The 27278-nt window shown below is 33.7% G+C and overlaps 1 protein-coding gene and 1 long non-coding RNA gene across 2 annotated transcripts in view; one reads left to right on the forward strand and one right to left on the reverse strand.

Annotated features, from left to right (window-relative positions):
• The window catches only part of LOC129151990 (uncharacterized), a 29686-nt gene extending 5137 nt beyond the window's left edge, over positions 1 to 24549 (reverse strand). The window contains exons 1-2 of the long non-coding RNA XR_008558699.1: positions 24513 to 24549; positions 18218 to 18325 (exon numbers count right to left, since the gene is read on the reverse strand). This is a non-coding gene — a long non-coding RNA (uncharacterized LOC129151990). The remainder of the gene's footprint in view (positions 1 to 18217; positions 18326 to 24512) is intronic.
• UBA6 (ubiquitin like modifier activating enzyme 6) overlaps positions 1 to 27278 on the forward strand; it is a 69510-nt gene that overhangs the window by 2978 nt on the left and 39254 nt on the right. The window contains exons 2-12 of the mRNA XM_008158731.3: positions 1358 to 1420; positions 8552 to 8646; positions 9153 to 9181; positions 12984 to 13078; positions 13821 to 13932; positions 16071 to 16151; positions 18684 to 18806; positions 21016 to 21139; positions 24152 to 24255; positions 25692 to 25754; positions 26515 to 26591. Of these exons, the coding sequence (XP_008156953.2) occupies positions 1358 to 1420; positions 8552 to 8646; positions 9153 to 9181; positions 12984 to 13078; positions 13821 to 13932; positions 16071 to 16151; positions 18684 to 18806; positions 21016 to 21139; positions 24152 to 24255; positions 25692 to 25754; positions 26515 to 26591 (966 nt within the window). The remainder of the gene's footprint in view (positions 1 to 1357; positions 1421 to 8551; positions 8647 to 9152; positions 9182 to 12983; positions 13079 to 13820; positions 13933 to 16070; positions 16152 to 18683; positions 18807 to 21015; positions 21140 to 24151; positions 24256 to 25691; positions 25755 to 26514; positions 26592 to 27278) is intronic.

Here is a 27278-nt window from a genome sequence, read left to right on the forward strand (position 1 = left end):
GTGTTCTCTTTATTCCTACTACGTAAGAGGTAATAGGCAGTATAGCCTGGTGCCCAAGAGCTAGACTGCTTAGGTTCAGCTTCTGGCTCTGCCATTTACCTGCTATGACTTTAGGAAGGTTATTTAAGTCATCCTTAGTTTTGTGGTGTTTTGTTTTATTTCCTCTGTTCAATGAAGATGATAATAGTGCCTATTTCATAAAGTTGTTGATAGGATTAACTGAGTTAGTACATCTAAAGCATTTAAAAGGATATGGGCACGGTGTTAATTATTATTATTAAATGCCAGCTCTTTTAGGTATTTGGAGTACAGTAGTGACTTCTTAATGGATCATACATTCCGTAGAGGAAAGCAGACAATAAACAATTAATGATAAGTGATTTGAAGAAAATATAGCAGGTTAGTGAATTAGGGAGTGACCTAAAAGAGAAGGGGAGCCATTTCGTTGATAGGGTGATCAGGAATGGTCTGCATAATATTTGTGGGGGAGAGAATATAGCCAGTGTAAAAAAATCAGGCTTGGCTTTTTGAGGAAAAGCAAGTAGGCCAGCAAGGCTGAAGATAGTGAGCAAGAGGGAGAGTTGTGGGAGTTGAGATTGGAGAAGTAATTGGGAAACCTTTGAAGTAGTTCAGATAAAATATGATGGTGGTTTGGCCTGAGATTATACAGATTAAAATAGTGAGAAGTGATCAGATTTGAGATCTCCTTTGAAGGAAATGTTTAACAGATGAAGAAAATGAGAGACAAATGAAAAAGATCCCTAGATTTTTTTGGCCTGAGCAAGTAAATGGCAGGTAGTACCAGAAACTGAATTGGGAAGCACTGGGGAAGAATAGATGAAGCAGGGGGAATTGAATTCTGTTTTGGGCTTATTATATTTGTGATACTAATTGGACATCAGACTAGAGATATTGTTCTGGAAGATGTATAAAATCTAGAGGTCAGAAGAGAGATCAAACACAGAGAAATAAGTTTAGATATCATCAGTATATAGTAAATGCCATGGGTTGAATGAGATTATCTAGGGAAACTGTATAGTAGAGAAGGTTTGTGGGACACTACAACAAAACTGTTAAAATATAGATCCAACAGAATCAATGATAAAACAATACCTGAGACTAAAACAACCATGGGCTGTAATTTTGCAGTACACAGAAGGAGTATGCAATCAGTGAATTTAATTTTGACCTATTTTTTAAATCCAAGTAAAGTGTTAGATAATAAAATATATAGCTGATTTGTAAAAACTCCTTTAGTAACTGGTGAATCTGATACCATGTATAATTGAATGTTAATTACAGGATGTGAATATTGAATAATCGTGCTTGCCCTTATAGATTTTGTTTGTTTTTTCAGTACAAATACACATTTGCCCATGATGTCAACAGAATCTGTGGAAATTGATGATGCATTATATAGGTAAGAACCTTATGGAAACTGAAACTTATTTTCCCCATTGTTTGTTCTCAAATAATAAAGTAGTCTATTTGAGGTTACCATTAGACCTATGCCGAAGTTTGTAAATATATCTTAAGAGTTGCTCTTGAGTTAAAATTAGATTTTCTGCAACTTCTTTTTTAAATTATATGTAGACTGAAATCTAGAATAATATTTAAATCTCAGTTGCTTTAGGCCAAGCATGTCAAACTTGCGGCCCACAACGAATATTTTTGCGGCCCAGTCAGTATAGCGGTATATAAGAAACGTTTTAATAAAAATTTCACAACTTAATTTTTACAATATCTGTTATACATAATTACTAATAACAAACTATAACGCTCGCTAATGACTGATTACTATAATCGTGTTGCATTAATTTCCCTTATGTGCCCTTTATGCAGGCGCACCATTTCTCTCCACTAATATTAGCAGTGAATATTTTAGCAGCTTATTGCCACATCATTAGTCTTGGACTGACTTGTTTGGTGTGCTCAATAGGAAATTTTTCGCTTTCAGAGAACAAGAAAAATAGGTTTATTTACGTTACACTTATTAATTTATGTAGTTATTCAGTGTCTGGTAAGTTAATGTTCAAGAAAAAATACTAATTTTTATTAAAATACTCTATTATTTTATGTTAACGATTACTCATTTATTTCAGCCCTTTGTATTCAGCATGTCTCTATCAAAATAAACCTACGATTCTATGAAAATTGAAGCTTTTGTTTTTTTACTGCCCATATAAACTTAAACCTTGTTTACGTGGCCCGTGTTAGCTATGAGTGTGACATGCTGGCTTTAGGAGATATGATTAAGAATGATCCTGCAGTCTACCACAAAATATGCCTCTTGTTTTTATACAGGAATATATATTTATGTTTTTGGTAGTACAGGAGTCTCATGAAAAATAATCCATTCCACTTTATTTACTTACATGGTAGCATCTAGAGAATGTTTATATCAGTATAATCTCATTAATAACTTTGCACTCCATAAATGATGGAGAAGTATTGTGTGATTGAAGAGCTGTGAATTTAATGGAATTTATTGAGACTTTTTTTTTTTTTACCATACTTTTTCAGGAAATCAAAATAGTTTTTTCAAAATTAAAGTTAAATTGAAAACACATTTGTTACTATTATTCCTAAGAAATTTTTTAGTACTTCAAGTTGTTTGTATATAAGATAGTATCATATTTTTAAAGCTTTTAGGTTTTCTCTCATGTAATCACGAAAAATAGATTTTATGTAGATACAATTTGGAAAGATGAGCCCATTGTGTATTTTGAATTCCTCTATATTTTTAATGTGGGATGCAGTGTCATTTTTGAGCACTTTAGAAGGAGCTGATATGTTGACTTCAAATCCACTTGGGAAAAGTGGATGAAAGACTAGCCTGATTTTGCTTATGTAAGAATTATTTTACTGTATGTTCCCCAGATTATCAATATACCTCAGAAGTCACTTTACATTTGGACTCTTAATCTATAATTATGTTGTTCTTAATGTCCTTTTGATCATATTCTTGGGATAACAAATGGCAGCTCTTTGAACTCTTTTGCTAATTTTATTCATTATTTTGTTAAAATCCCTGTGAAACTTTTATATTCTTCCAACCCAGTAATTGCTGACTAATGAACATAATTTTCAGTAAGCCAGAGATTAAATTTTTTTTATTGCTATGCTATCTAAGTAGGCTGCAGTTTACTTGACTGAAAGTTTTAGAATATAGCCGTTTAGGTATGATATATAGTAGTACCTACGTAATCAGTATTGCTGGGTCATAAGGTAGCTTTATTATTAAATTTTTCAGGAACATTCATATTGTTTTCTATTACTTCTAGACTAAAACATCCCCACCACCTGTGTACAAAGATCCAGATTTCTCCACATCCTCACCAACACTTGTTATTTTCTGGGATTTTGTTTTTGTCTTTTTGTTTTGTTTTATAATGGCCATCCTAACAGATATAAGGTGATATTGAGGTTTTGTATGTCTCTGATCATTAGTGATGTTGAGCATCTTTTCATAACACACATAACATTTGTGTTACCTTTGGAGAAATGTCTCTTTCAGTCCTTGCTCATTTTTAAATCAGATTATTTATGGGCGTGTGTGTTTTTTTTACTATAGAATTATAGTTCCTTATATATTTTAGGTATTAACCGCTTATCAGATATATGGCTGGCAAATATTTTCTCCCATTCTGTAGTTTGCCTTTCACTTAGTTGTTTTTGTTACACAGAAACTTTTTAGTTTAAAGTAGTCCCACTTGTCTGTTTTTGCTTTTATGGCCTGTGCTTTTGGTGTGATATCCAGGAAATCTTTGTCAAACCAATGGTAAGAAGCACTTCCTCTGTTTTCTTCTAGGGGTTTTAGTTTCATGTGTTATCCTTAAGTCCTTAACCCATTTTGAGTTCATTTTGTGCGTGGTATAAGATAAGGTCCAATTTCATCTCTTATATGCAAATATCCAGTTTTCCCAACACCATTTGTTAGTCCCAACTTACCATTTCCTCTGAATACACTGGACATGCTAGACTACTTTCATACCAAACATCCAAATTGTCTATTTGTAGAACTCCATTTTGTGCCTCAAAATCACCTTCTACCTACCTTTTAAGACTCAGATGTCTACTCTGATATCTTACCTGAGTTACTTCAGTCCTTTCAGCTCAGTCTTAAAACATGTTATTCTTTTTGCTATTAAAGTACTCATCACATTGTCTGAGTATTTTTTTACATGTATGTCAGCTCTGTCAGACTATGAGTTTCTCAAAGTTAAGGACCGTGGCACATTGTCTAATGCTTAGAAAATTCTCATTAAATTATTATTAAATGACTAAAACAAGACAAGAGGGTTCAGATTGACTTGTGGTCTGGAATCCTAGATCAGGGGTCCTCAAACTACGGCCCGTGGGCCACATGTGGCCCGCCGAGGACATTTATCAGGCCCACCGGGTGTTTTTGCCACCGCTGCCTGTCCTGCTTAGCAGACGACTCGTCCCGGGCTGCAGTGCGCATGTGTGGAATGTGCGCCGCACTCTCCGACTCCACTCCTTCTCTCTGAGGGACAGTGGCTCCTTGTTTAAAAAGTTTGAGGACCCCTGCCCTAGATAGTTGGCAGTTAAGGAAGTGAGCAGGAACCAAAACTAGAAGAATCAAAGGATATGGCAGAAAAGTCTGAAAAAGGTGCAAAAGGTACATAAAGAGATAATGATATTGAGAAAGTACTCACACATTTCTTCCTGAAGCAAAACCAGAATCCAGCAAGGTATAATATTCCTCCTGCTGGAGTCTGATATGAGAAGACTAAAAACAATCTTACATCTGGAAAATTCTGACAACTGGAAGAGCAGAAAAGCAAAAAAGTTTCTATTTTCTCTAGAATTGGGGTATTTTGAACAAATGAGCATATTTTTAACAGACCATCTATATATATAAAAGCCTAAGCAGCCCTAACCAGTTTGGCTCAGTGGATAGCGCATCAGCCTGCTGACTTGAAGGGTCCCAGGTTTGATTCTGGTCAAGAGCATGTACCTTGGTTGCGGGCACATCCCCAGTAGCGGGTGTGCAGGAGGCAGCTGATCAATGTTTCTCTCACTGATGTTTCTAACTCTCTCTCCCTCTTTCTTCCTCTCTGTAAAAAAATCAATAAAATATATTTAAAAAAAAAAGCCTAAGCGACCCACCAATGGCTGGTAGCTATGATGTGCAATGACCACCACGGGGAAGACGCTTAACGCACAGGCAATGAACAGACTGATGAATCTCAGAGTGGGGAAGGGGGAGGGCGGGAAGAGATTAACCAAAGATCTTATATGCATACTAGAATTCGTGCACCTGAGGGGTCCTGGATTGTGAGAGGGCGCAAGCCAGGCTGAGGGACCCCACCGTTGCACATGCACCAGGCCTCTAGTATATACGGTACATAAATTCATTTTTACCCTTAAAGTTAAAGCGTAACTTTTTGGCATTTTTTTAATGGTTAAACTATTAATATCTTTAAAATGTGTTTTTGCAGTTGATATCAAGTCCTAACTGGTTCATTTGTTTTAAAATCAAAACCATCACCTTAAATATTCTATAAAAAGTATCAATCCAAAAATTTCTCTATTAGGGCACCACTTTAGTGTTCTTCTGAGCCCATGAACTTTTTGGCATTTTAGATGTTGATATTTATAAGGTCAATATTTTAAATGTTGTTTATTTCCTCCTAGATACCATAATTGAAATCTGGTTAATATTTACTAGGTGTACAGTTTATTCCCAAATATAAGTAACTGAGCCTCAGGTTATTATTGCTTCTAAACAGTTAGGCTTTCCTATAAAACTAAAACTCTCTAAAATCTACAAATCTTGAATATTAACTAAGTTCCTAGTATTGGTATATGTATTTAAGTAGGAAATATTTTTAGAGCAATTTCTCTTTTTAAAGTATGTTTTTATTGATTTTTAGAGAGAGAGGAAAGAAGAGGAAGGATAGAAACATCGATGAGAGAGGAACATCATAAATTGGCTGCCTCATGCACAATCCCCACTGGGGATTGAACCCACAACTTGGGCACATGCCCTGATGGGGAATCCAACCGGCAACTTCTTGGTTTCTGGGCCGATGCTCACTGCTGAGCCACATCGGCTGGAGTAGAACAATTTCAATACCTAGTTGAACAGCATATCTTTCTGAATAAATGTTACTTTTCCCTTATTACTGCTTAATCTTAAGTCACCTCATAGTTACTGATCAACTAAATCTGATATTGTTCTCACAATCTAAAGATTCTTTTGTTTGGGGTCACTTCTAACAGCAATCAGAGTTATGTTATCTATTTATTTTTACATCTTTATTACCTGCAAATTGTTGAGTGAGTTAGACTCGAATCAGTTCTGTAGATCTGACCATTTCTCATTTTTTCTCTGGTGAAGTGTCTGAGCCTGCTGATCATAAGATTTAGCTGAAGAAATGAATGTGTTCCAATTTAGGACTCCAACCTTGGTTTTCTAATTCTACTTTTAACAAAGAACTTTCCATTGGAAGTAATTAGGGCTGATTCAGATAATAAAATGGTACTTTGATATCTCTTTTTCTGTATTCTTTGCATATGGGTTTCTCTGTCAACATCACTGTATGAAGAAGGAGTGAATATCAAAGCAGAATCAGGGCTTTCTTAACTCTCTGGGTATAATACAATCATAGTGTCAAAACCTGTGTTTATTCTGGTGGAATACTAGAGGAAACACCTGTGACTTTTGGGATAATGATCTTTTGGGATTTGCTTCTACTACTTTGACTCTTCCTTCTTGGACTTTTTCTTAGGTTGCTCTTCTTTTGCCTGCACCATAAATGCCAGGTTCCAAATTTAGGATTTTTCTCTTGGTTCATGCTCTGATCATCCATTTTCATGATTTTAACTATCTATATTCTAGTAATACTTGAGTCTCTTTTTCATCTTTCTCCTTCCACGCTCTAGCCTCATTTTTAAATGCTTACAAGCATGTAAATGTAAACCAGGTAAGATGTTCAGTGAATATCTACTTCTTAGAGAAATCTTGTATTACAGTGAAATGAACATGGTCTCTGCAGATAGAGAAGATGTTCACATCCCAACCCTGACATTTAAAAACTAAAACGAGTTATTAAAATGTTTGTTTCTCATATTTCTCATATGTAAACCAGAGTAATATTTGTTATATCTTAAGAATAACAAATCCAGTATTACATCAGAAAGATCATACACCATGACCAACTAGGATTTATCCCAGGGATGTAAGGACGGTACAATATCCGCAAATCAATAAACGTGACACATCACATAAACAAATTGAGAGATAAAAATCACAGTCATATCAATTGATGCAGAAAAAGTATTTGACAAAATCCAACACCCTTTCTTGATAAAAACCCTCAGCAAAGTGGGAATAGAGGGATCATAACTCAACATAATAAAAGCCTTATATGACAGACCTACAGCCAACATCATACTTAATGGGCAAAAACTAAAACCATTTAACCTAAGAACAGGAACAAGACAGGGATACCCACTTTCACCACTCCTGTTCAACATAGTTCTGGAAGTGCTAGCCATAGCAATTAGACAAAAAGAAGAAATAAGAGGTATCCAAATTGGAAAACAAGATGTAAAACTCATTATTTGCAGATAATATGATACTGTACATAGAAAACCCTAAAGACTCCATCAAAAAATTATTAGACTTAATAAATGGATTTGGCAATGTAGCAGGATACAAAATTAATGCCAAGAAATCTATGGCATTTTTATACACCTATAGTGAACTTACAGAAAGAGAAATTAAAAAAAAACACCCATTTACCATCGCACCAAAAAAATTAAGATACCTAGGAATAAACTTAACTAAGGAGGTAAAAGACCTGACTCAGTAAACTACAGGACACTGAAAAAAGAGATAGAGATGGAAAAACATACCGTGTTCATGGATTGGTAGTATCAACATCATTAAAATGTCCATACTACCCAAAGCAATCTATAGATTTAATGCACTCCCCATTAAAATACCAGCGGCATATTTCACAGACCTAGAACAAACTCTCCAAATATTCATCTGGAATTTTAAAAAAGACCCGAATAGCTACAGCAATCCTGAGAAAGAAGAATAAAGTAGGAGGGATTTCAATACCAGATATCAAGCTGTATTACAAAGCCAGATATCAAGCTGTATTACAAATTCTTTTATGTAATCTCTTTTTTATTCTTTTATGTGATCTCTTTAGAGCTATTCTATTTTAGATTTTTTCCCTATTTGTTATCCTCCAAATTCAATTAATTTTTTAAATCCTTCCAGTTCTTTATCTGAACAAATCTTAATTCCATCTCTTTCATTCCCTCTCCCTACATTTGGCATCTCTCAATGAACTGTTATTCTTTTATGTGATCTCTTTAGAGCTATTCTTGTCTCTAATCCACCTTTCATACTTTATTTAGCAATTAATTCAGAAAATGTAAACACTGCAAATGATCCAAAAGGAGTCTCTGGGCAGGATCTAGTTGCCAGGTTGTTTGCAAACAAGTTTAAAAGAATATATAATTTTGATGACTTAATTTATTGTTTTTCATTGTGTTTTACCTATAGTCGACAGAGGTACGTTCTTGGAGACACAGCAATGCAGAAGATGGCCAAGTCCCATGTGTTCTTAAGTGGTATGGGTGGTCTTGGTTTGGAAATTGGTAAGCAGTAATTTTTATTTATAATTTTACATGACACTTTTGAGCATAATTTAAAGATTTAACACCTTCCCCATGAATTATTTTTGTGAGGAAAATTAAATTCAAAACCTTGATCAGGTTTAATTCTTTTGGCAAGACTACTTCACAGTACTGTTATAGTCTTCCAGAAAGAACCAGTAATGACTCTCTTGGTTCTCTTTGTGATGTTAATAGCCATTAGTGGTTATTCACTGTATTTGTTAATTCATTATGGTAGACCACATATACATATATTTATAATGATGTTTGGAAGAATACACTAAAATTTTAAGAGTAATTATCTCAGTGTGATATAATTATGGAAATTTTTTTTTTATTTTTGTTAATCCGTATCTTCTTAGGGACATGTATTTCCTTAAGTAGTAAAAAAGTTAAAATTACTTAGTCAGAGATGTGATGAAGCTCCATGAAGACATATCTGTTATACATTCCTAATATTAAGCTATTCGTTTCCTTTTTCTTTATAGCAAAGAATCTTGTTCTTGCAGGAATTAAGGTGAGTAAATGTCCTTGGTAAAAAGAATTATTTGTTATGAACTCTTTTTTTAATTTCTTTTTTGCTTCTCAGTAGTGGTAATATTATTTACACTTTGAATTAATTATTGCTTTTTCATTTAGTAGCAGATTTGTTTTCTCTACTTCAGTCTTTTTAAAAAAAAAATTTTATTATAGAAAATTAAAAAAAAATAGTTTTGACAAAACCCCATGTACCCATCATGTAGCTACAATTATCAGCTCATAGTCAAATTTTAATTTGTTTTCATGTATCTCCTCCCTATTCCCCACTGCCTTCCCCAACCACCAAATTATTTTTGCATAAGTCTCAGACATCCTATTATACATTCCTTAAATATTTTAGTATATAGTTCTAAAAAATAAGGATCCCTTTTGAAAATATAACTACAATACCATTTTCACATCTAAAAAATGCTTCTGAATTTCACTGTATTAGTTATCTATTGCTGCAAAATAAATTACCCCAGAACTTAGCAACTTAAACAAGAGCACCTATCTCAGTTTCTGTGAGTCAGGAATCAGATACAACTTAGTTGGTTCCTCTGTTTGAGGGCCTCTAACAAGGCTCCAGTCAAGATATTGGCAGGGTCTGCAGTCATCTAGGGTAAGGATCTGCTCCCAGGGTGGCTCAGGTAGTTATTGAAAGGATTCAGTGGCAAAGTTGTGCCACTTCACATTCTCACCTCAGCTCCTTTCTGGCTATTAATCAATTCCTTGCCATGTGGCCCTCTCATTAGGGCAATTTGCTTCATCAGAGTAAGCTAGCAAGAAGAAAAGAAAGGGAATGTTCTAGCAGACCAGTCTTTTGTAATCTAATCTCAGAGGTGACATTCAATCCCCTCTGCTGTATTCCTCAAAAACAAGTCACTAGGTCCAGCTTATACACTCAAGGGGAGGGAATTACATAAAGGCCTAAATACCAGGAAGTGAGAATTATTGAGGTTATCTTAAAAGCCTACCACAATCATCAAATATCTAGTTAAAGTTCAAATTTTCCCAATTATCTTAGATATATTTTTTTAATTTTTGTTCTAATCAAGATCCAAGTAAAGTCCACACACTAAACTTGGTTTCTTTTAATCTATAGATTTCCCTTCCCTGTTTTTTTTCCCCTTACAATTTATTAAAGAAACCAGATTATTCATCACATATACCTCTACTTCTGTATTTCCTGTAAACTGGTAGTTATATTCAGTCAGATTCTTATTTGATTCTTGTGGTGCCACTACTTCACAGGTGATAATTTGTTCTTCCCTGAGGAGGAAATAATATTCTGTTGTCTCTCTTTTTGTGGTTATTTCTAGCTATTAATGATTATTGCCTCGATTCATTATTTTATTAGTGGCAGTGATATTCTAATTCTGTCATTTTTTTTCTTTATTTATTAGCTAGAATAATATTTAGAAAGAAAATTTTTCATTCATCACATATTTGGTTCCATTAAAGTGTACATATATGAAGAGCAGAAGAAATATTTGATATTTTCCCACTTTATTTACCAGTTTTCAAATCAGTGGTTTTTCTATTATCCCCTAGCAGTAGCCAGTGAACATGTGCACGCGCGCGCGCGCGTGTGTGTGTGTGTGTGTGTGTGTGTGTGTAAATATGACGACAAACACAGATTTGATAGGTTTTGATCTATTATAGTAGCTGTTCTCATTGATGCTCAAATTGTTTTACCTTTGCTTGTTCAGATCTTCTTCAAGTTCTTGAGTCCTTTTGGCAAACCCCAGTAGTCTTTGATTGCAAAGTTTTTTCAGCAAAACAATTCCAGTATTAATAACAGTATGATTACTATCAAAAACAGTTAAGTAATTTAAAAAAATAAGATTTTTTTAAGTCACTTTAAATCATTTCTTTGGGTAGTTATGCAACAAATTCAATAGTAATTTTGTCCTTTTATTTATTTTGCTTGGATTTTTAGGAATTGCTTTTTTATTTAACGTAGTATTAATACTATGTGAGACTTAAATAATTCAAAGTCAGTTTTATAAAACAAAGTATATTCAGGTAAGTCTAGCTTCTTTGTACCCTATACCCTCCTTTCCTTATTAGCTCACCCACTTTTTTCATCTGTTTTTAAATATAAGCAAAACAGATAAATGTGAAAATTTTATATGTGTTCGTACATATTTACTCCCACCTGCCTTTCTTAGATAGAGCCATACTTTTCCACCATCTTGCTTTTTATCATTTAATAGCATGTTCTGAGTTTACCCCATAGTGGTAATTATATATATATTACTTTTTTTTTAGTAGCTGCATGGATATACATTTTGTCGATGTAGCATATATTATTATACCTACTTCTTCACTGATAGATGTTTTGATTCTTTCCAGTCTTTTGCTGTTATAAATAGTGTTGCAATTAATACTTATCCATGTATTTTTGTATTTTTCCCAGTGTGTCTTTGGTATAGATTTTTAAAGGCGGGATTGCTATATCAAAGTATAATTGCACATGTCATTTTGCCAGAGATTGCAAAATTCTTTTCTATTGAGGTTGTGCAGCCTAACATTTCCACCACTGATGTATTGAGAATCCCTGATTCACCTCATTCTTATCTATAGAGTATATTGTCAAACTTTTGTACTTATGCCATTCTAAAGAATGAGAAAAGGTATTTCATTTTTGAGCAAGATTGAACACGCTTCAATATTTTACAGGGCCAAATGCATTTCTTTTTCAGTATAATTTGTTTTCATATACCATGCCCTTTTTTAAAAAAATCCTCACCTGAGGGAGGGCTCTGGCCGGTGTGGCTCACAGTTGGTTAGTACATCCTCCCATACACAGGAAGGTCGTGAGTTGATTTTTTGGTCAGGACACATGTCTGAGTTGAGGTTTCAATCTTCATCAGTGCACTTACAGGAGATAACTGATAAATGTATCTCTCACATCTCTCTCTCTTTCTCTCCCTCCCTAAAAAGTCAATAAAAAATAAAATAAAATAAATCCTCACCCGAGAATATGTTTTCATTGATTTTTAAAGAGAGGGAAACATCAATGTAACAGAGAAACATCAATCAGTTGCCTCCTGTTCACGCTCCGATCAGGGATCTAACCCACAACCTTTTTGGTATTCAGGACAATGCTCCTACAAACTGAGCTGTCACCTGGCCAGGACCCATGCCTCCTTTTTTTATTTTTTATTTTTTTTTATTTTATTTTTTATTGATTTTTTACAGAGAGGAAGAGAGAGGGATAGAGAGTTAGAAACATCGATGAGAGAGAAACATCGATCAGCTGCCTCTTGCACACCCCCCACTGGGGATGTGCCTGCGACCAAGGCACATGCCCTTGACCGGAATCGAACCTGGGACCCTTGAGTCTGCAGGCCGATGCTCTATCCACTGAGCCAAACCGGTCTCGGCATGCCTCCTTTTTTTAAATTAATATTTGTGGTCTGTAATTCAAGTCACAAACATTTTTTTATAGTTAGTCAATTATCTTACTTCTTTTGAACATGGAACATTTGGAAATGCTTATTTATGTGAATTATTAATTTTTTTATGTGATGATTTATCTAACTTGCTGCTTTCAAAAAATTTTAATTCTCTTGCTGTTGGAAATAGTTTTTTTCATTAGTTTTTCTGGGTTTTCTGATATGTATAGTCATTTCATCTGTGAATAGATCTAATTTACATCCTTTTTAATTCTTAAGCCTTACTTTCTGTTGTTTATGCAGGATAATATTTTTAATATAATGTAAATAATATTGTAGATGGTGAACATCCTTGTCCTTTTTTGAATTTAACAGATATTTTTCTTTTTTTTGAAGGCACTTACAATTCATGATGTAGAAAAATGCCAAGCATGGGATCTAGGAACCAACTTCTTTCTCTGTGAAGATGATGTTGTTAATATGAGAAACAGGTGAAGATAAGATATTTTGATGTATTATCATAGGAAATATTTTTTAAAAATATATTTTTATTGATTTCAGAGAGGAAGAGAGAGAGAGAAATATCAATGATGAGAGAAAATCATTGATTGGCTGCCTCCTGCACACTCCCCTACTGGGGATCGAGCCCACAGCCCAGGCACATGCCTTTGACCGGAATCAAACCTGGGACCCTTCAGTCCGCAGGCCAACACTATATCCACTGAGCCAAACCAGCTAGGCAGGACATTTTTTTTATTCTTGCAATTACTTAGAATATTATCTGTATCCAGAACACTAGTTCAATCATAGTTGTTTAACTCATCACCATAAAGTCACACTACCATCGATAAATATTGACATATACTTACTTAATTACTTATATTTGTCAAAATTTTAATATAGTCACATTATTACCTAGGAATGTATTTCTTAAAGATTGTTAAAGGAAGTCTTTATTATTCCTGAATCATTAAAAGACGGAGTTTGGAGCTTGAAACTATAAGGGTACACTTTGAGATTATGTCTTACTATGAACTACAATAGTATGCTACATCTCAAGATTGTATAGTCATCTATAAATATAAATGTCTCAGCTTTTTTCTTCTATAGCTTATTAAATTTGTTGAAATTTTGTGACATTCAGATTCCTCTAATGTAAAAGTGTCCAAGTTTGAGAGATTGAGTATATTGAATGAAAGAATACTAAAGGTCATTTCTTTTTCTTTCTTTAAGGGCTGAAGCTGTTCTTCAACATATTGCAGAACTAAATCCATATGTTCATGTTACATCATCTTCTCTTCCTTTAAGTGAAACCACAGATCTCTCCTTCTTAGATAAATACCAGGTTGGTGCACCATTTAATATTGGAGGTTATTGACAGATTTGAAGGCAAATCATTAAGTATTAATGTGATATAACTAATCTAACCTATTCTATGGGGCAGAACAAAAAATTTCAGGATAAAAGACTTCCTTTAGAATAATATATTTCTAATGCTTCATTTTAGGCAAAGGGCCTATGAACTTCTGACAAAGCAATTACATCAGTCAGCTATTTTCACAGTAATGTGCATAAAAATCTACCCAAAACGCAGTGGTTTATAGCAACATGCACTTCTTTCTTTCTTATGTATTTGCATGTCAGTTGGAGTTCAGCTATTCTAGATTGAACTTGAACTCCAAAGTCTGGGTTCTGCTCCATGCGCCTCTCTTCTGGGACCAAGGGGCTACCTAGCACATGGTCTCATGGCAATAGCAGAAATGCAGCGGGGCAAGTCCAACCAACTAAGTATATGTCAAGCCTCTGTGTTACTTCCATTTAATAATACATTAGCCAAAGCAAGTCACACAGTCAAGGAGCAGGAAAGTACACTCTTCTCTTCCTAAGGTCATGGGTTAAAGGTGGTATCTAATCCAATTACAGAAAAGTAAAACATGGGGATCTACTTCAGATAACCTTAAATAATAAAAATTCTAAACACTGTGGATGTTCTAAAAGTGATTAGATTATGGTGTTACCCATTGGTCTAGGAAAAAAAATACTCCTGTGTTTCTCCTCTACTCTTCTTCAGGCACTGTGTGACCATATATGTGTCAGTTTTTTCCCCACAAGAAGCAGTTCTCCAACTCTGTCTGAGAACTTTGTAGCATCGATGAAACAAGTTAGATTAAATATATACTCAGTTAGAATATTTTAAAATATATTTTTGATTTGAGAGAGAGAGGAAAGGGGAGAGAGAGAAAATCGTCAATGATGAGAGAGAAATATCAGTCAGCTGCCTCCCACATGCCCCCTACTGCGGGTTGAGTCTGCAACCTGGGCATGTGCCTTGACTGGAATCAAACTGGTATCCTCTTGGTACATGGGATGATGCTCAACCAATTAAGCCACACTAGACGGGCTATACTGAGAATTGATTTTATCCTATTTACAAGCTAAGTTAATGTGTTACTATTTGATGAACACTGGCAAGAATACATGAGATTCCTTGTTTCCTTGCCTTGTTTCCTCTTGCCTTCCCCCAAATCCTAGTGAAGTGCAAGAGGGCACATGTAGTGGGTTCCTTTAGAAGAGAGGAACACTGGGCTTGGTTTTAATTTTTTACAGTGAGCAATAAACAAGTTTCCTTCTTTGTCCCAGAGGGAGACATTACCTCATTCCTCAGGTTGTATGAGACAAATACTATCCTGAGAAATGGCACAAGTAAATAATGGTCAGAACCTTGCATTCATGGTATACCTAGTGAGATGTATGAAAAGTGAGAGACCCATGGAGAAATAATCTGCTTGCAGAAAGTTTGCCACTAAATTAATACCTGGATATTTGTGGTAAAACTAAGTAATATAAGTCATGGAAACCAGCAACAAGGAAAGCTCTGGACTAAAAGTCTAGCTCTGCTAATGACTCTAAGTATTTGACCTTTACCAATTATGATAAAATCTGATTATAAAATCTCTACTTATCTCACAGGATAATGATAAAAAATAAAGCATTGAAAATTGTAATTTGATATTTATTACAGAACTTCATGGTTTCACTAATGAAACTGTAGTAAAGCAGAAGTAGTTATATTGTGAACCTGTTGCATCTCTGAAGTAAGAGAAAGTTAGGCCAACTAATATATCTCTTTAAAAATGTTATTGTTAACCCTTTAGGCTAACTAAATACTTTACATTAGTATTCTGGTGACTAGGTTTGTAGACAAAACAAAAACTCTAATCATTTTGAGTGCATAAATACCCCAGGAAATTACAGTTTGTTTCTAATTGTGAAGTCTATGATGGTAATTGAATTTAATGTGAGTAGGTTTTCCCTTGTCTATGTTGTTTTTGCTTTTATTATTCCATACCTCTGAAGATATTAACTTTAGGTTGGAATCCTATTGTATTTTCAGTATAAATTAAAATGCTTCTGATTTAGAAGGTGTACATTACCAAAATAATTGTGTATTCTTTATTCTTTAATATTTTTTTTCCTCAACAGTGTGTAGTATTGACTGAGATCAGACTTCCATTGCAGAAGAAAATCAATGAGTTTTGCCGTTCTCAGTGCCCTCCAATTAAGGTAATAGCATCACTTAATAATGACATGTCATTAACCAAAGGAAGGACACTTGCACTATTAAAATTTTTAGCTTTTCATTGGATTATTTAAAAGCTCTCTTTATATGAGGATAACACAGTAACGTTTTTCTCTTTAAATTTGGTATCATATTTTTAAAACTAATATCTAAATTTGGTTTATATAAGCAGATTACCAAAACTAAGGAAGAATAAAGACTAGAAATAGAAAATATGATAAGTATTGAAATCATCATCTAACTTTAGTATGGTATGGTGATGGTACATTGGTTCTTTTAACAAATTCATTAAACATATACAGTTCTAGACACTAGGAATACATTAGTGAATAGGATATATAGATTTTCCTACTTATGAAAATAAACAAATAAGTCTTTCAGGTCCTATGAAGAAAAGAACTAGGTAAAGAATAGAGTATAACATCCTCATGATGTTAGGATGGGGGCCAGTGCTGGTTCTCTTAGATTGAATGTAAGGGAACATCTTCTCTGAGATGATATTTGTATAGAGCCCTGAATAATGAGAAAGAGCCAGCAAAGTACACATCTGAGGAAAGCATTCAAAGCAATGAGAAGTGCAAGTGTAAAGACTTGGGAGTATAAAACTTCACTTGGTGTGTTTGAAAAGCAGAAGGAAGCAAGCAGGGCCAGAATGGGAGAGAGTAGTAGGAGTAAAATATGCTGGAAGATTAGGTTGGAGAAGTAGTTAGAAGACCATTTTCTTATAGATCAGAGTTAAGAATGTCTGAGTTTTAAGACTGTGAGTTTTGATTTAATTTATATTTTTAAAAGATCATTCTGGTTGTGCTGAATGGAGAGAAGACTCTAGCAGTAGTTTTTAAAAAGTGTGGTCCAAGGACACAGACCCCTTCATAAAATTTCATATTACTAAAATGTTATTTGCATTTTTCACTCTGGTTCTCTTATGTGGCACAGTCTTTAATGGCTACTGATACCATTGCTCTGATAGCTAATATAGAGTGTGTGTGTGTGTGTGTGTGTGTGTGTGTGTGTGTGTGTGTGTATGTATTCTTGGGTTTTAAAAGTTTCTCAGTTTTAATATCTAACACAGTGGATATCAGTAGGTATAACTGGCATAAATAAAAGCTCTTTGGGCCCTCAATAATTTTAAGGAACATGAAGGGTCATGAAACCAAAAAGAACACTATTGAATAATGAATAGAATAGAGGCAGTAGGCCAGTGAGGGGCTTATGCAGTAATCCAGGTGAGAGATATTGGTGCCTTATTCAAGAGAAGAGCAATAAGGATTGTGAGTTATTGAACTTGTTTAAAAAAAAAGAGAAAAGTCTAGCAGAACTTGAGAGTTGTGAGTTGTGAAGGAAAGAATGATCAAGAATAACTTTCAGCTTTTGGTCCACATTAATTAGGCACGTAGTAGTGACACTGGGAATATTGGAAAGAGATTTAGATGAGAAAATACAAAATTCTTCTCTGCAATTGAATACATATTGCTAATCCCCCCTCCTTAGTGAGACATTTGTTTCTTTGGAAAAGGCTATTCATCCTGTTTAAAATGGCCACCAAGCCATAATTGTACTGTATAAAATGGGTGTACTTTCGGATTGTGGTATTACATAGCATTTTTACACTTTGCACAATGTTTGTGCTATGGTTCATAATTTAAACAGATGAGTAAGACATGGAATGGTCAGTAAACTTATAATAGGTCACATAAGTTTTATAAAATAATTACAGTAGTTTATAAACTAAAATCCTTGTTTATGTAGTTGATACATATATTCACATTTTAAAAGTTGTTTTGAAAAGGAAGAAATTGTCCTTAAGTCTGAGCTTTTAAACTTAAATATATAAAAGTTCTACTCAATGTTATATCTCATAAAAATTGGCTATATGAACTATTTTGACAGTAAAGGCAGTACATGATCAAGTAAGATAGTATCAATAACTCTAAAAATAACTGAACACGAAAACAGTTTCTGTACAGATTTAAAATAGAGAAGAGTGTAGTATAATAAAAATCACTTTAAATAGTTCATTTATGATTCTGTTGAAGAATCTCGTTTTTACCTTTCATCAGTTGCTCAGCCCTTTATCTGTTGACTCCACTCTTAGCTTTTAGCTATGTTCTGTTTTCCATTAACTACTGCTTTTGGTGAATGGACACACCATTCTTTTCTAAAATGAAAAGTAAGAATTCACTGCTAGACCATGAAATCAAGATAATCTTCTTCTTACATACTATGCTTAACTGGTAGGGCAATATAGGAATTTTTGTTCTCTAAAAATCATAGAATGTATAATGATGATGTGCTGATGTTGCTTCTAATTTTGTAACATTAGATATCACGTCCCAAATAGCAAAATCCTTGATTCCTGAACCAGTTTGCAGGAAAATAATTTATTCATGTTTTACTTTATATCCCAAACAATATACTTAATTATAAGTAAAATTGTCATTAAAAAGCCTAAGATAGTTGAGCTGTTTTTTTTAATATAAATAGATAAGCTTGAACTTGTTTTTATCATTTTACAGTTCATTAGTGCAGATATACATGGAATTTGGTCACAGTTGTTTTGTGATTTTGGTGATGAATTTGAAGTTTTAGATACAACAGGAGAAGAACCAAAAGAAATCTTCATTTCAAATATAACGCAAGTATGATTGTATATATGTATTGTATACATACATATAGGATTAATTTTTTAAGTTGATGTGAATATTTTTTAAAGGTGGTATTAGCAAAATATTGTAATATGCAATATTTTTTAGTTGTTTTACAAGATTTTAAGGTAATTCCTGAGAGATAATTTGTTAATTTCTTTATTGTATTATATTTAAAGCTAAATTTAAGTTAGATTATTAAAAGAGTACTCCTGCCTGGCCGATGTTTCTCAGTGGTTGAGTATGGACCTAAGAACCAGCAGGTCATGGTTCTATTCCCAGTCAGGCCATATGCCTGGGTTGCAGGTTTTGCTCAATCCCCAGTAGGGGGCATGCAGGAGTCAGCCGATCAGTGATTCTCATCATTGATGTTTCTATCTCTCCCTCTCTGAAATCAATAAAAATACATCTTTTTTAAAAAGAGTATTCCTGATTCCTTCTAAAATTATTTAACAACTAGAGGCCCAATGCACGAAAATTCGTGCAAGAGTAGGCCTTCCTTCCCCCGGCACCGGCTTCTCTCCAGCACCCCGGACCCAGGCTGGCTTCCTTCCGGCCCTGTCTTTATCAGGAAGGACGTCCAGAAGACGTCCAGTCTAATTAGCATATAACCCTTTTATTATTATTATAGATTGGTAGACCAATATTAGCTTATGTCATAAATTTTCTTTTAATCTTCACTCGAGGATATGTTTTTATTGATTTTTAGAAAGAGAGGAAGGGAGAGAGAGAGAGAAACAACTATGTAAGAGAAAAACATCACTCAGTTGCCTCCCATATGCACCCAACCACGGATCAAACTCAAAACCCAGGTATGTGCCCTGACCCAGAATCGAACCTGCAACCTTTTGGTATTCAGGATGACATTCCAGCCAACTGAGCAACCTGGCCTGGGCACTAATGTCATAAATTATAATTTTAATTTTGTTCTATGTCATGTTCTTATGGGACATGAACTATGATTCAGTGTTTGCTGAATTGTTCATTGTGTCAGATCATAGATGTAACTTTGTCATAAGTCACCTGACCCAACACAGTGACTCTAGAGAGAAGCACATTTAAGTTATCATAGACAAAAGCTGTTATATTTCTAAAACATTATTTGGAGGAAGAAAAAAGTTTTAAGAATTAACTGATCTTTAAATCAAAAGGTACTTGATCAGCTTAATTTTTTTATTCCCTATAAAGGAAAAATCATTGTGATTCATTTTTTACTCTTTCTTTGTAGCCTAAATTATTAACTGCATTTGCATCTTTTATAATCAGTTTACATTAAAAGCTTCAAAGAAGTCAATATAAGTGAATGATAATGTACTTTTGATAGTACATTATCTTTATGCTTTATTTTTTAACCCAATGTAATGTTGCCTTTTTTTAAGAAAAATTTATTGAAAAATTCTGTGTATCTCTTTATTAACAGAATGGTTTATTATTTAGCCTTTTATCTTCTGTAGTTGTTTTTGGTTTGTCCCTGAGAATATCATATAGTTAGCATAAGCTCCAAGGAAGATTATGGATTCTTATATTGCACTGGTCTTTTCTTTTCTAGAATAAAGCAGGAAATATGAAGTTATCCATAAAGAATTAGAAAATATCATAAATGTGCCCATTTAAATTATCTGCAAGGAATTGTTTCTCCTTAATAAATTCCTTGTCAATTCTATTCTTCATGAGTTATTAGCAAAGCCATATCACATTACTTTTATCTACATTTTTGTGATCATAATTTTTAGAATCTACACTATTATGAAGAGAGAGAAAATGATAATTTCATTAGATTTCACATAGATTATTATCACTTTAGTCAAGTAGTATACAGGATTATGTGCAATTAGAAACTGGGCCTTTCACCTGTCTCATCCATCCTCTTTGGTGAAATAAGCTAATTCATTTCTATTTTTATCCTGAGAAGCTGGCTGGGCTACACAGTATTTCTTTGCTTTAAATGTTGGAACTCTTACTGGAATCTCTATTTCCCCCAAGCATAAAAATTATATTTTAAACATTCATAATAAAATAAATTGATCATTATTTTGTTATACTTATTTAAAGGCTTTTACTAAGGAAAGAGAAGAATGGCTTGGAATTTTGGGTTTTTTTGAGAATTTCATAATTACATGGTATTTTTTTGTGTGAGATTGGCAATTTGTACACAAAAAGTAATACGTGAACTTGTTTGTTAGTAGATTACTCTTATTTTTAGGCTAATCCTGGCATTGTCACCTGCCTTGAAAATCATCCTCACAAACTTGAGACAGGACAATTTCTAACATTTCGAGAAATTAATGGAATGACAGGCTTAAATGGATCTACACAACAAATAACTGGTAAGTTATTTGTTTTATTAATTCATTTATACTTATTCATTATTCTGCACATTTGTAAGTCTTTATAAGCTTAGCAAGAAAACCTACCCAGTTTTGGTGCTGCAGTAGTAGAGACAAGGTTTCTTGATTCAAATTTGATGATTGGATTGACTTAGGAAAGTGGTAAAAAGATTATTACTGTATACAGACAGAGGGATTCGAGGAACTGAAAGATGTACTATGGCAGGGCTGACAGTGGGAGTTGAGATAGCAAGAGTCCTAAGACATTTTGGAGGAAACTTTATATATTATATATCTCATTAGGTGAACAAAAGTTCCAGCATTTGCAACATTTTTATTCACTTAGGGAATGCAAGAAAGAGAGCAAGATTTAGAAAAAAGATAATACAGTTTAGGCTTCTGGAGTGAGGTGGCAGTGAAATATTCAAGTGGAGATATGTGTTTTTGTTCAGTTGCTTGGAATAAAGAAATGAATGGATGTTGCTGCAGACAAGTTTCTGAGTTTGTTGGCAAGAAGTAGAAGAAATGTTTTTTCAGTGGGCGAAGATGAGGTCATTGTCCAATAGAGAGTGATTTTCCTGCAGCCGTATTCTAAGATGTAAATATAGCGCTAGATGTCTTGTAGAAAACAAGTTTCTACCTCTTCAGCTGAGAGTGATTCAGGTGTTTCTTTTTAATTATTATTTTAAATTTTATTGGGGTGACATTAGTCTACATGAACATATAGGTTACATGTGTGGATTACTAATTTACAAAATATGTATATAGGACCATGTGCCTACCACCCAAAGTCAAATCTTCTCCTGCCCCTAATATTAGGACCCCTTTCTTCTCCTACTCCCCTCCCTAATTCAGTTTTATCTTTAGGGCATTTGAAAGTATAATTATGTGATTAGTGTGTAGACTAGTAAATGAATTACTTTTTTTTTTTTCTTTCAATGACTACAAAATGGATCCTTAGGAGAGGAAAATCAGTCCCTATCATGAACTCTTTATAGAAAAACAATTTTGGATGTATTTTTAAGCATCTTTAGTAACAAAACTATTGGATTTTGTTTCCCAGTCTCCATCTTAATATATAAATTACCAGTACAGGTTCACTACATTGGTATTAAAGAATTAGTCTGTTTTTGCAAATGACGATTCAACTAATCATTTAGGATTATCTTTTGTTATTTTGGGGTCCAAGCCTTGGTAGATTTTGATGATGGATCAAGACTCTTGAGGATACATATAAAAGGAGGAGCCACTGGATATCAAGGAATGAAAAGAAACCGAACCCACACTTTGTTCCAAAAATTCTTAGGGCAGAGATGAAATATTTAAATGAAGTGACTGTTTACAAAACTTTTTTTTTAAGCATTTATTAATTGGTACTTAATCATCCAAGGTAATTTTCTGTTATTTGGGAAACATTTTTAAATAGCTAAAATAATACATAGTTATTCTAGATACACACACACACACACACACACACACACACACACACACATACTTAAATAGAATTTAAAATAAGTACTATTTCAAGCCTCCTCCTTGCTCTAGAGATAACAGTAGCTAAGTTTGATATTTATTCTGCTGATCATTTCTCTCTACTTAATATATTTAAGACTTGTAGGGAGAAAAGACTTACTGTTTATTTCATTTAATTCTTTTAGTAAGTAAATTGTTCAAACACAATAAAGATCAGATGTTTACAGTGAAAACTTTCCTGCCTACCTTCGGTTCCCACTCAGTTCTCATCCATTCACTGGTTCTTCGTTTATCATGTGTCCTTCCTGGCTTTTCTTACATTTTTTTACATACAGTGTATCATATTATACATCTACCCTTTGCCTTTTCACTAAACAAAATAACTACATGATCTTTTCACATTAATAATTGCAGAACATTCTTTTTGTTTGTTTTTTAAGTTTTCTTAATGGCTGCATATTATTTCATATTACTTAATGAATTGTATCACAGTATAATTTAAATTTGCATTTTACATATTATGAATGAGATAAGTGTATTTTCTTAACTTTTAGGGCTATTAGTTCTTTAATGTGAATCATCTATCATTTGCCCTTTTTCCTATTGAGTTGTTGATTATTTAGCCATTCCTTTGAATTCCTAAAATATAAGGCATATCTGTCAGTGTTTTTTATATAAATTTCAATATTTTTCCTAGTTTGGCATTTGACTTTGCTTATGATTGGTTTTTACTATGTGTATATATCAAATTAAATTTTTCTTTATGATTTTTATTTTATTAGAAAAGCCTTCCTCACTGCAAAGTTTTGAAGAAATTTTTCTCCCATTCTTCTATCTTAATATATTTTTCTCATCATCTTAGACATTTAAAACATTTATCCGTTTAGAATAGATATTTTGCCAGATGGCATTTTTCCCAAAAGTTTTATTGAATAATCTTATTGTTTCCTCACTGGTTTGAGGTGCCATTTCCTTAATTGTATCCCTTGTGAGCCTATTTCTGAGTTCTCTAATATATTCTGTTTGTTTGTCTGTCTATTCATGAGCCAGTACCATGCTATATTAATTGTTATTAATTATGTGTAATTAGTACCAACATTATTAATTATTGAGGCTTTATAAAATATTTAAATATCTAATAAGCACCTGTCATTAATTTTTTTTTTCCCTTTGAGCTTTCTTGGCTATTTTTAAGTACCATATTTTTCGGCGTATAAGATGACTTTTTAACCCAGGAAAATCTCAAAAGTCAGGGGTCTTATACGCCGGAAAATACGGTATTTGGTTTTTAAGCAATCTGATATACATTGTCAGAGATTTTTCTAACCTAGTACTTAAATTCACATTAGAAAAATAGTTTATCTAGCTCTCCACACTTCTTCCTACCTCTATATCCCCTCTACCCCCCCCCCCCCAAAAAAAAAAAGATTTATACTGGGATCTTAATTTTGTAAATTATAGGAAATTAACATCTTGATAAACCTTCAAATTCAATACTTATATCATAAATAATGGTTTCCTTTTTTTTTTTTCTTTTAGTGGTATCACCATTTTCTTTTAGCATTGGTGATACTACAGGACTGGAACCTTATTTACATGGAGGCATAGCTGTCCAAGTTAAGACTCCTAAAACATTTTACTTTGTAAGTATTTCTTTTTCGGCTTAAAATATTTCTCTACAGAAGAAGAATGGCAGAAGAGAAAAAAAGTAATAAAATGAATAGTCAATTAACCAAACACTTAATTTAAAGCCTGAACAGATTTTATTCTTTTAATTTGCACCCAATTTGAGAAAAATGGTATCAATCTAAGGAAATTAGCTGGTATCAACCAAAAATTTACAGCTAGAATACCATATGCATATAATTGAGGTAAAAAAATTACATTAAAGGAACTATACCTTTGTGAATCATCAGAGTCAATCATATGTCTTAAAATTGCTTCCTAAAACAAAAGATGAAACAGTATAAATTTGAAAGATTTAATGAGCATTGAAACTGTGTATTTTATTATTCACTTACATTTTTAAGGTCAATGGAATATTTTTTTAAATTTCAAGAAACAGTGTATATGTTGGAAAAATAAAGTAATTCCTATCATCTGGCATTGAAAAGGAAAATCTAAGTATCTGAATAGAGAAAGGCTACTTGTATCAAGGAACTCAGGAGTCTCTTGCCGCTTAAATCGTTAGCCCACTTCTCAGTATAAGCTAACACATTTCTGTTTTTTTCTTACAAGTTTTCGTGATTTTAATGAGATTACCTTTTCTTTTTCAGAATTATTATTAACTATAGTCCTCTACAAGGCTTTGTTCAAGCCAAAGTTAGAACAACGAACAGATTAAAATAACTACTCCTAGTCAAATTTGCCCCTGCCTTACTTTCTCTTGCCCCTGTCCCCAATTTTTAAATTGATAATTTATGCTTCAAGTAAATTTCAGATTGTGTAGGTGGCTGGGGTTATTGTTTTTTTGTGTTTTTTTGTTTGTTTGGTTGGTTGATTATTTGGTGTTTTGGTCTTTGTAATTTTGAGTTTTCTAGTCTTGTCAGTCATCACAAGTCTTGATAACTTGATACCAGAAAAATGTGGTAGCTTTTCAGTTAAAACAATAGATTTTTTTTCAATTACATACAGATGTTTTTACCATTTCTTCCCAAATTTATTATGTGGGTCAGGTTGCCTGATTGCATTTAACATTAAAAAAAAAAAAAAGTGTGGTAATAAGACGGAGGTAACAGGAAGATTAGGAGCTATGTTATATTTCAGCTAAAACTTAGTAGCCCAGGCTTCTGGTCAAGATGGCATTGACAATATTCCAGTGGAAAGTAGACTTTAATATCGAATCATTCTGAGTCCTGTTTAATTTATTTGGACCTAGTAGCTCTATCAATGTTGGCTTAGTGGATTAGTGAATAAGTTATTCTTAATACTACTTAAAAAAAAAAAAAAAAAACTTTAGTAGCCCAACGTTATTTATTTCAGATTTTTTGGAAAGTTCCGTTACTTTTAGTACTCTGTATATTTTGCCAAGTAATCACTCACTTGCAAGGGAGTAATTGTTTTGTTTGGTTTCTATTAGGAGTCATTGGAGAAGCAGATAAAACACCCAAAGTGCCTTATTGCGGATTTTAGTAAACCTGAGGTAAATAAACACTTCCGAGGTTTTAAGAGAGGCAGCAAAATGGGGGATTGGGATTGGTAAGAGGTTATAAAGTTAAAATGGAGTAACCATGTATATACCTTTCTGTAAGATTTTCTTGATAAAGGTTGTTTTACATATATAAAGTTGACTTCCAATGATTAGAACAAAAATTTATATCATGAAAAATGTTAAAATAATAGGAAAAATTTTATAATGATATGTTAGCTTTGATAGTTAAAAGACAGTTTTTAATAATTTATGCAAGGTACTCTTATTAAAAGATTTTCTGAACCATGTAGAGTTCATATAATAACTTTATTCAAAAAGCCTTGGAAGCATTTATATTTTTTTTAAAATCATTGGATATAATTTTGTAGCAGTGAACGTATTTGTGATAAGATAAGAATAATATTGACAGATTCTAAATTAGTAAATTTTGATTAAGGACAAAAGAAGAAAGTGATCTTATACAAATATTTTGATGCGTTTGTTTAGTTGTTATTACTCTAAGTTTCATATAGATAACTTAGTAAAAACTGGTCATACCACCTGGGATTGAGACTTAAATCTATTGTTTAATATTACTTTATTGCCGTGAAGTCAATTCATTTAACTTCTGGAAGATTCAGCTCCCTCCTCTGTTAATAATAGTGTTAAGCTAATTAATTTATTGTAATGATTAAATTAAATAATGTTTTAAAAAGCATTAGCACAGTGCCTGGCACATATTATATTGACCTCTTTTTAATGTTCTAAATAGGCACCTTTAGAGATTCACACAGCTATACTTGCCTTGTGCCAGTTTCAGGAGAACTATGGTCGCAAGACAAATATTAGGTAACATTTTTTGTTTTATATAACTTTTTTCTTTGTTATAAAACAGTATTTCAGTTTATGAAAACGTATTTGATGTTATAATTATAGTTAAATTCAAGTGTACTATTTAAAATGCATGCATGTGCGTGAATTTAGTACCCAAACCAAGAATGGTACAATGTGCAATTTGTATTTATTTACTTGTTGAAAAAAACACATTATTTTTATATAATTACTAGTGGCCCAGTGCAGGAAATTCGTGCACGGAGGGGGGCGGTTCCCTCAGCCCAGCTTACACCCTCTCCAATCGGGGACCCCTTGGGGGATGTCCAACAGCCGGTTTAGGCCCGATCGGGATCTGGGACCGCTGGCCCCTAACAGCTCACCTGCCTGCCTGCTTGATTGCCCCTAACTGCCTCTGCCTGCCTGATCACCCCTAACTGCCCTCCCTTGCCAGCCTGATCTCACCCCCAACAGCCCTCCCTGCCAGCCTGATCTCACCCCCAACTGCCCTCCCCTGCCAGCCTGGTTGCCCCCAACTGCCCTCCCCTGCCGGCCTGATCTTGCCCCCAATGGCCCTCCCCTGCTGGTCTGATCTTGCCCCCAACTGCCCTCCCCTTGCTGGCCTGGTTGCCCCCAACTGCCCTCCTTTGCTGGCCAATTTGGTTCTAATTGGTCAGTTTCTATGCCAATCAGCGTCTCTGGGCC

The sequence above is a fragment of the Eptesicus fuscus genome, chromosome 2 (genome assembly GCF_027574615.1).
Source record: "Eptesicus fuscus isolate TK198812 chromosome 2, DD_ASM_mEF_20220401, whole genome shotgun sequence".
NCBI classification, from domain to species: domain Eukaryota; kingdom Metazoa; phylum Chordata; class Mammalia; order Chiroptera; family Vespertilionidae; genus Eptesicus; species Eptesicus fuscus.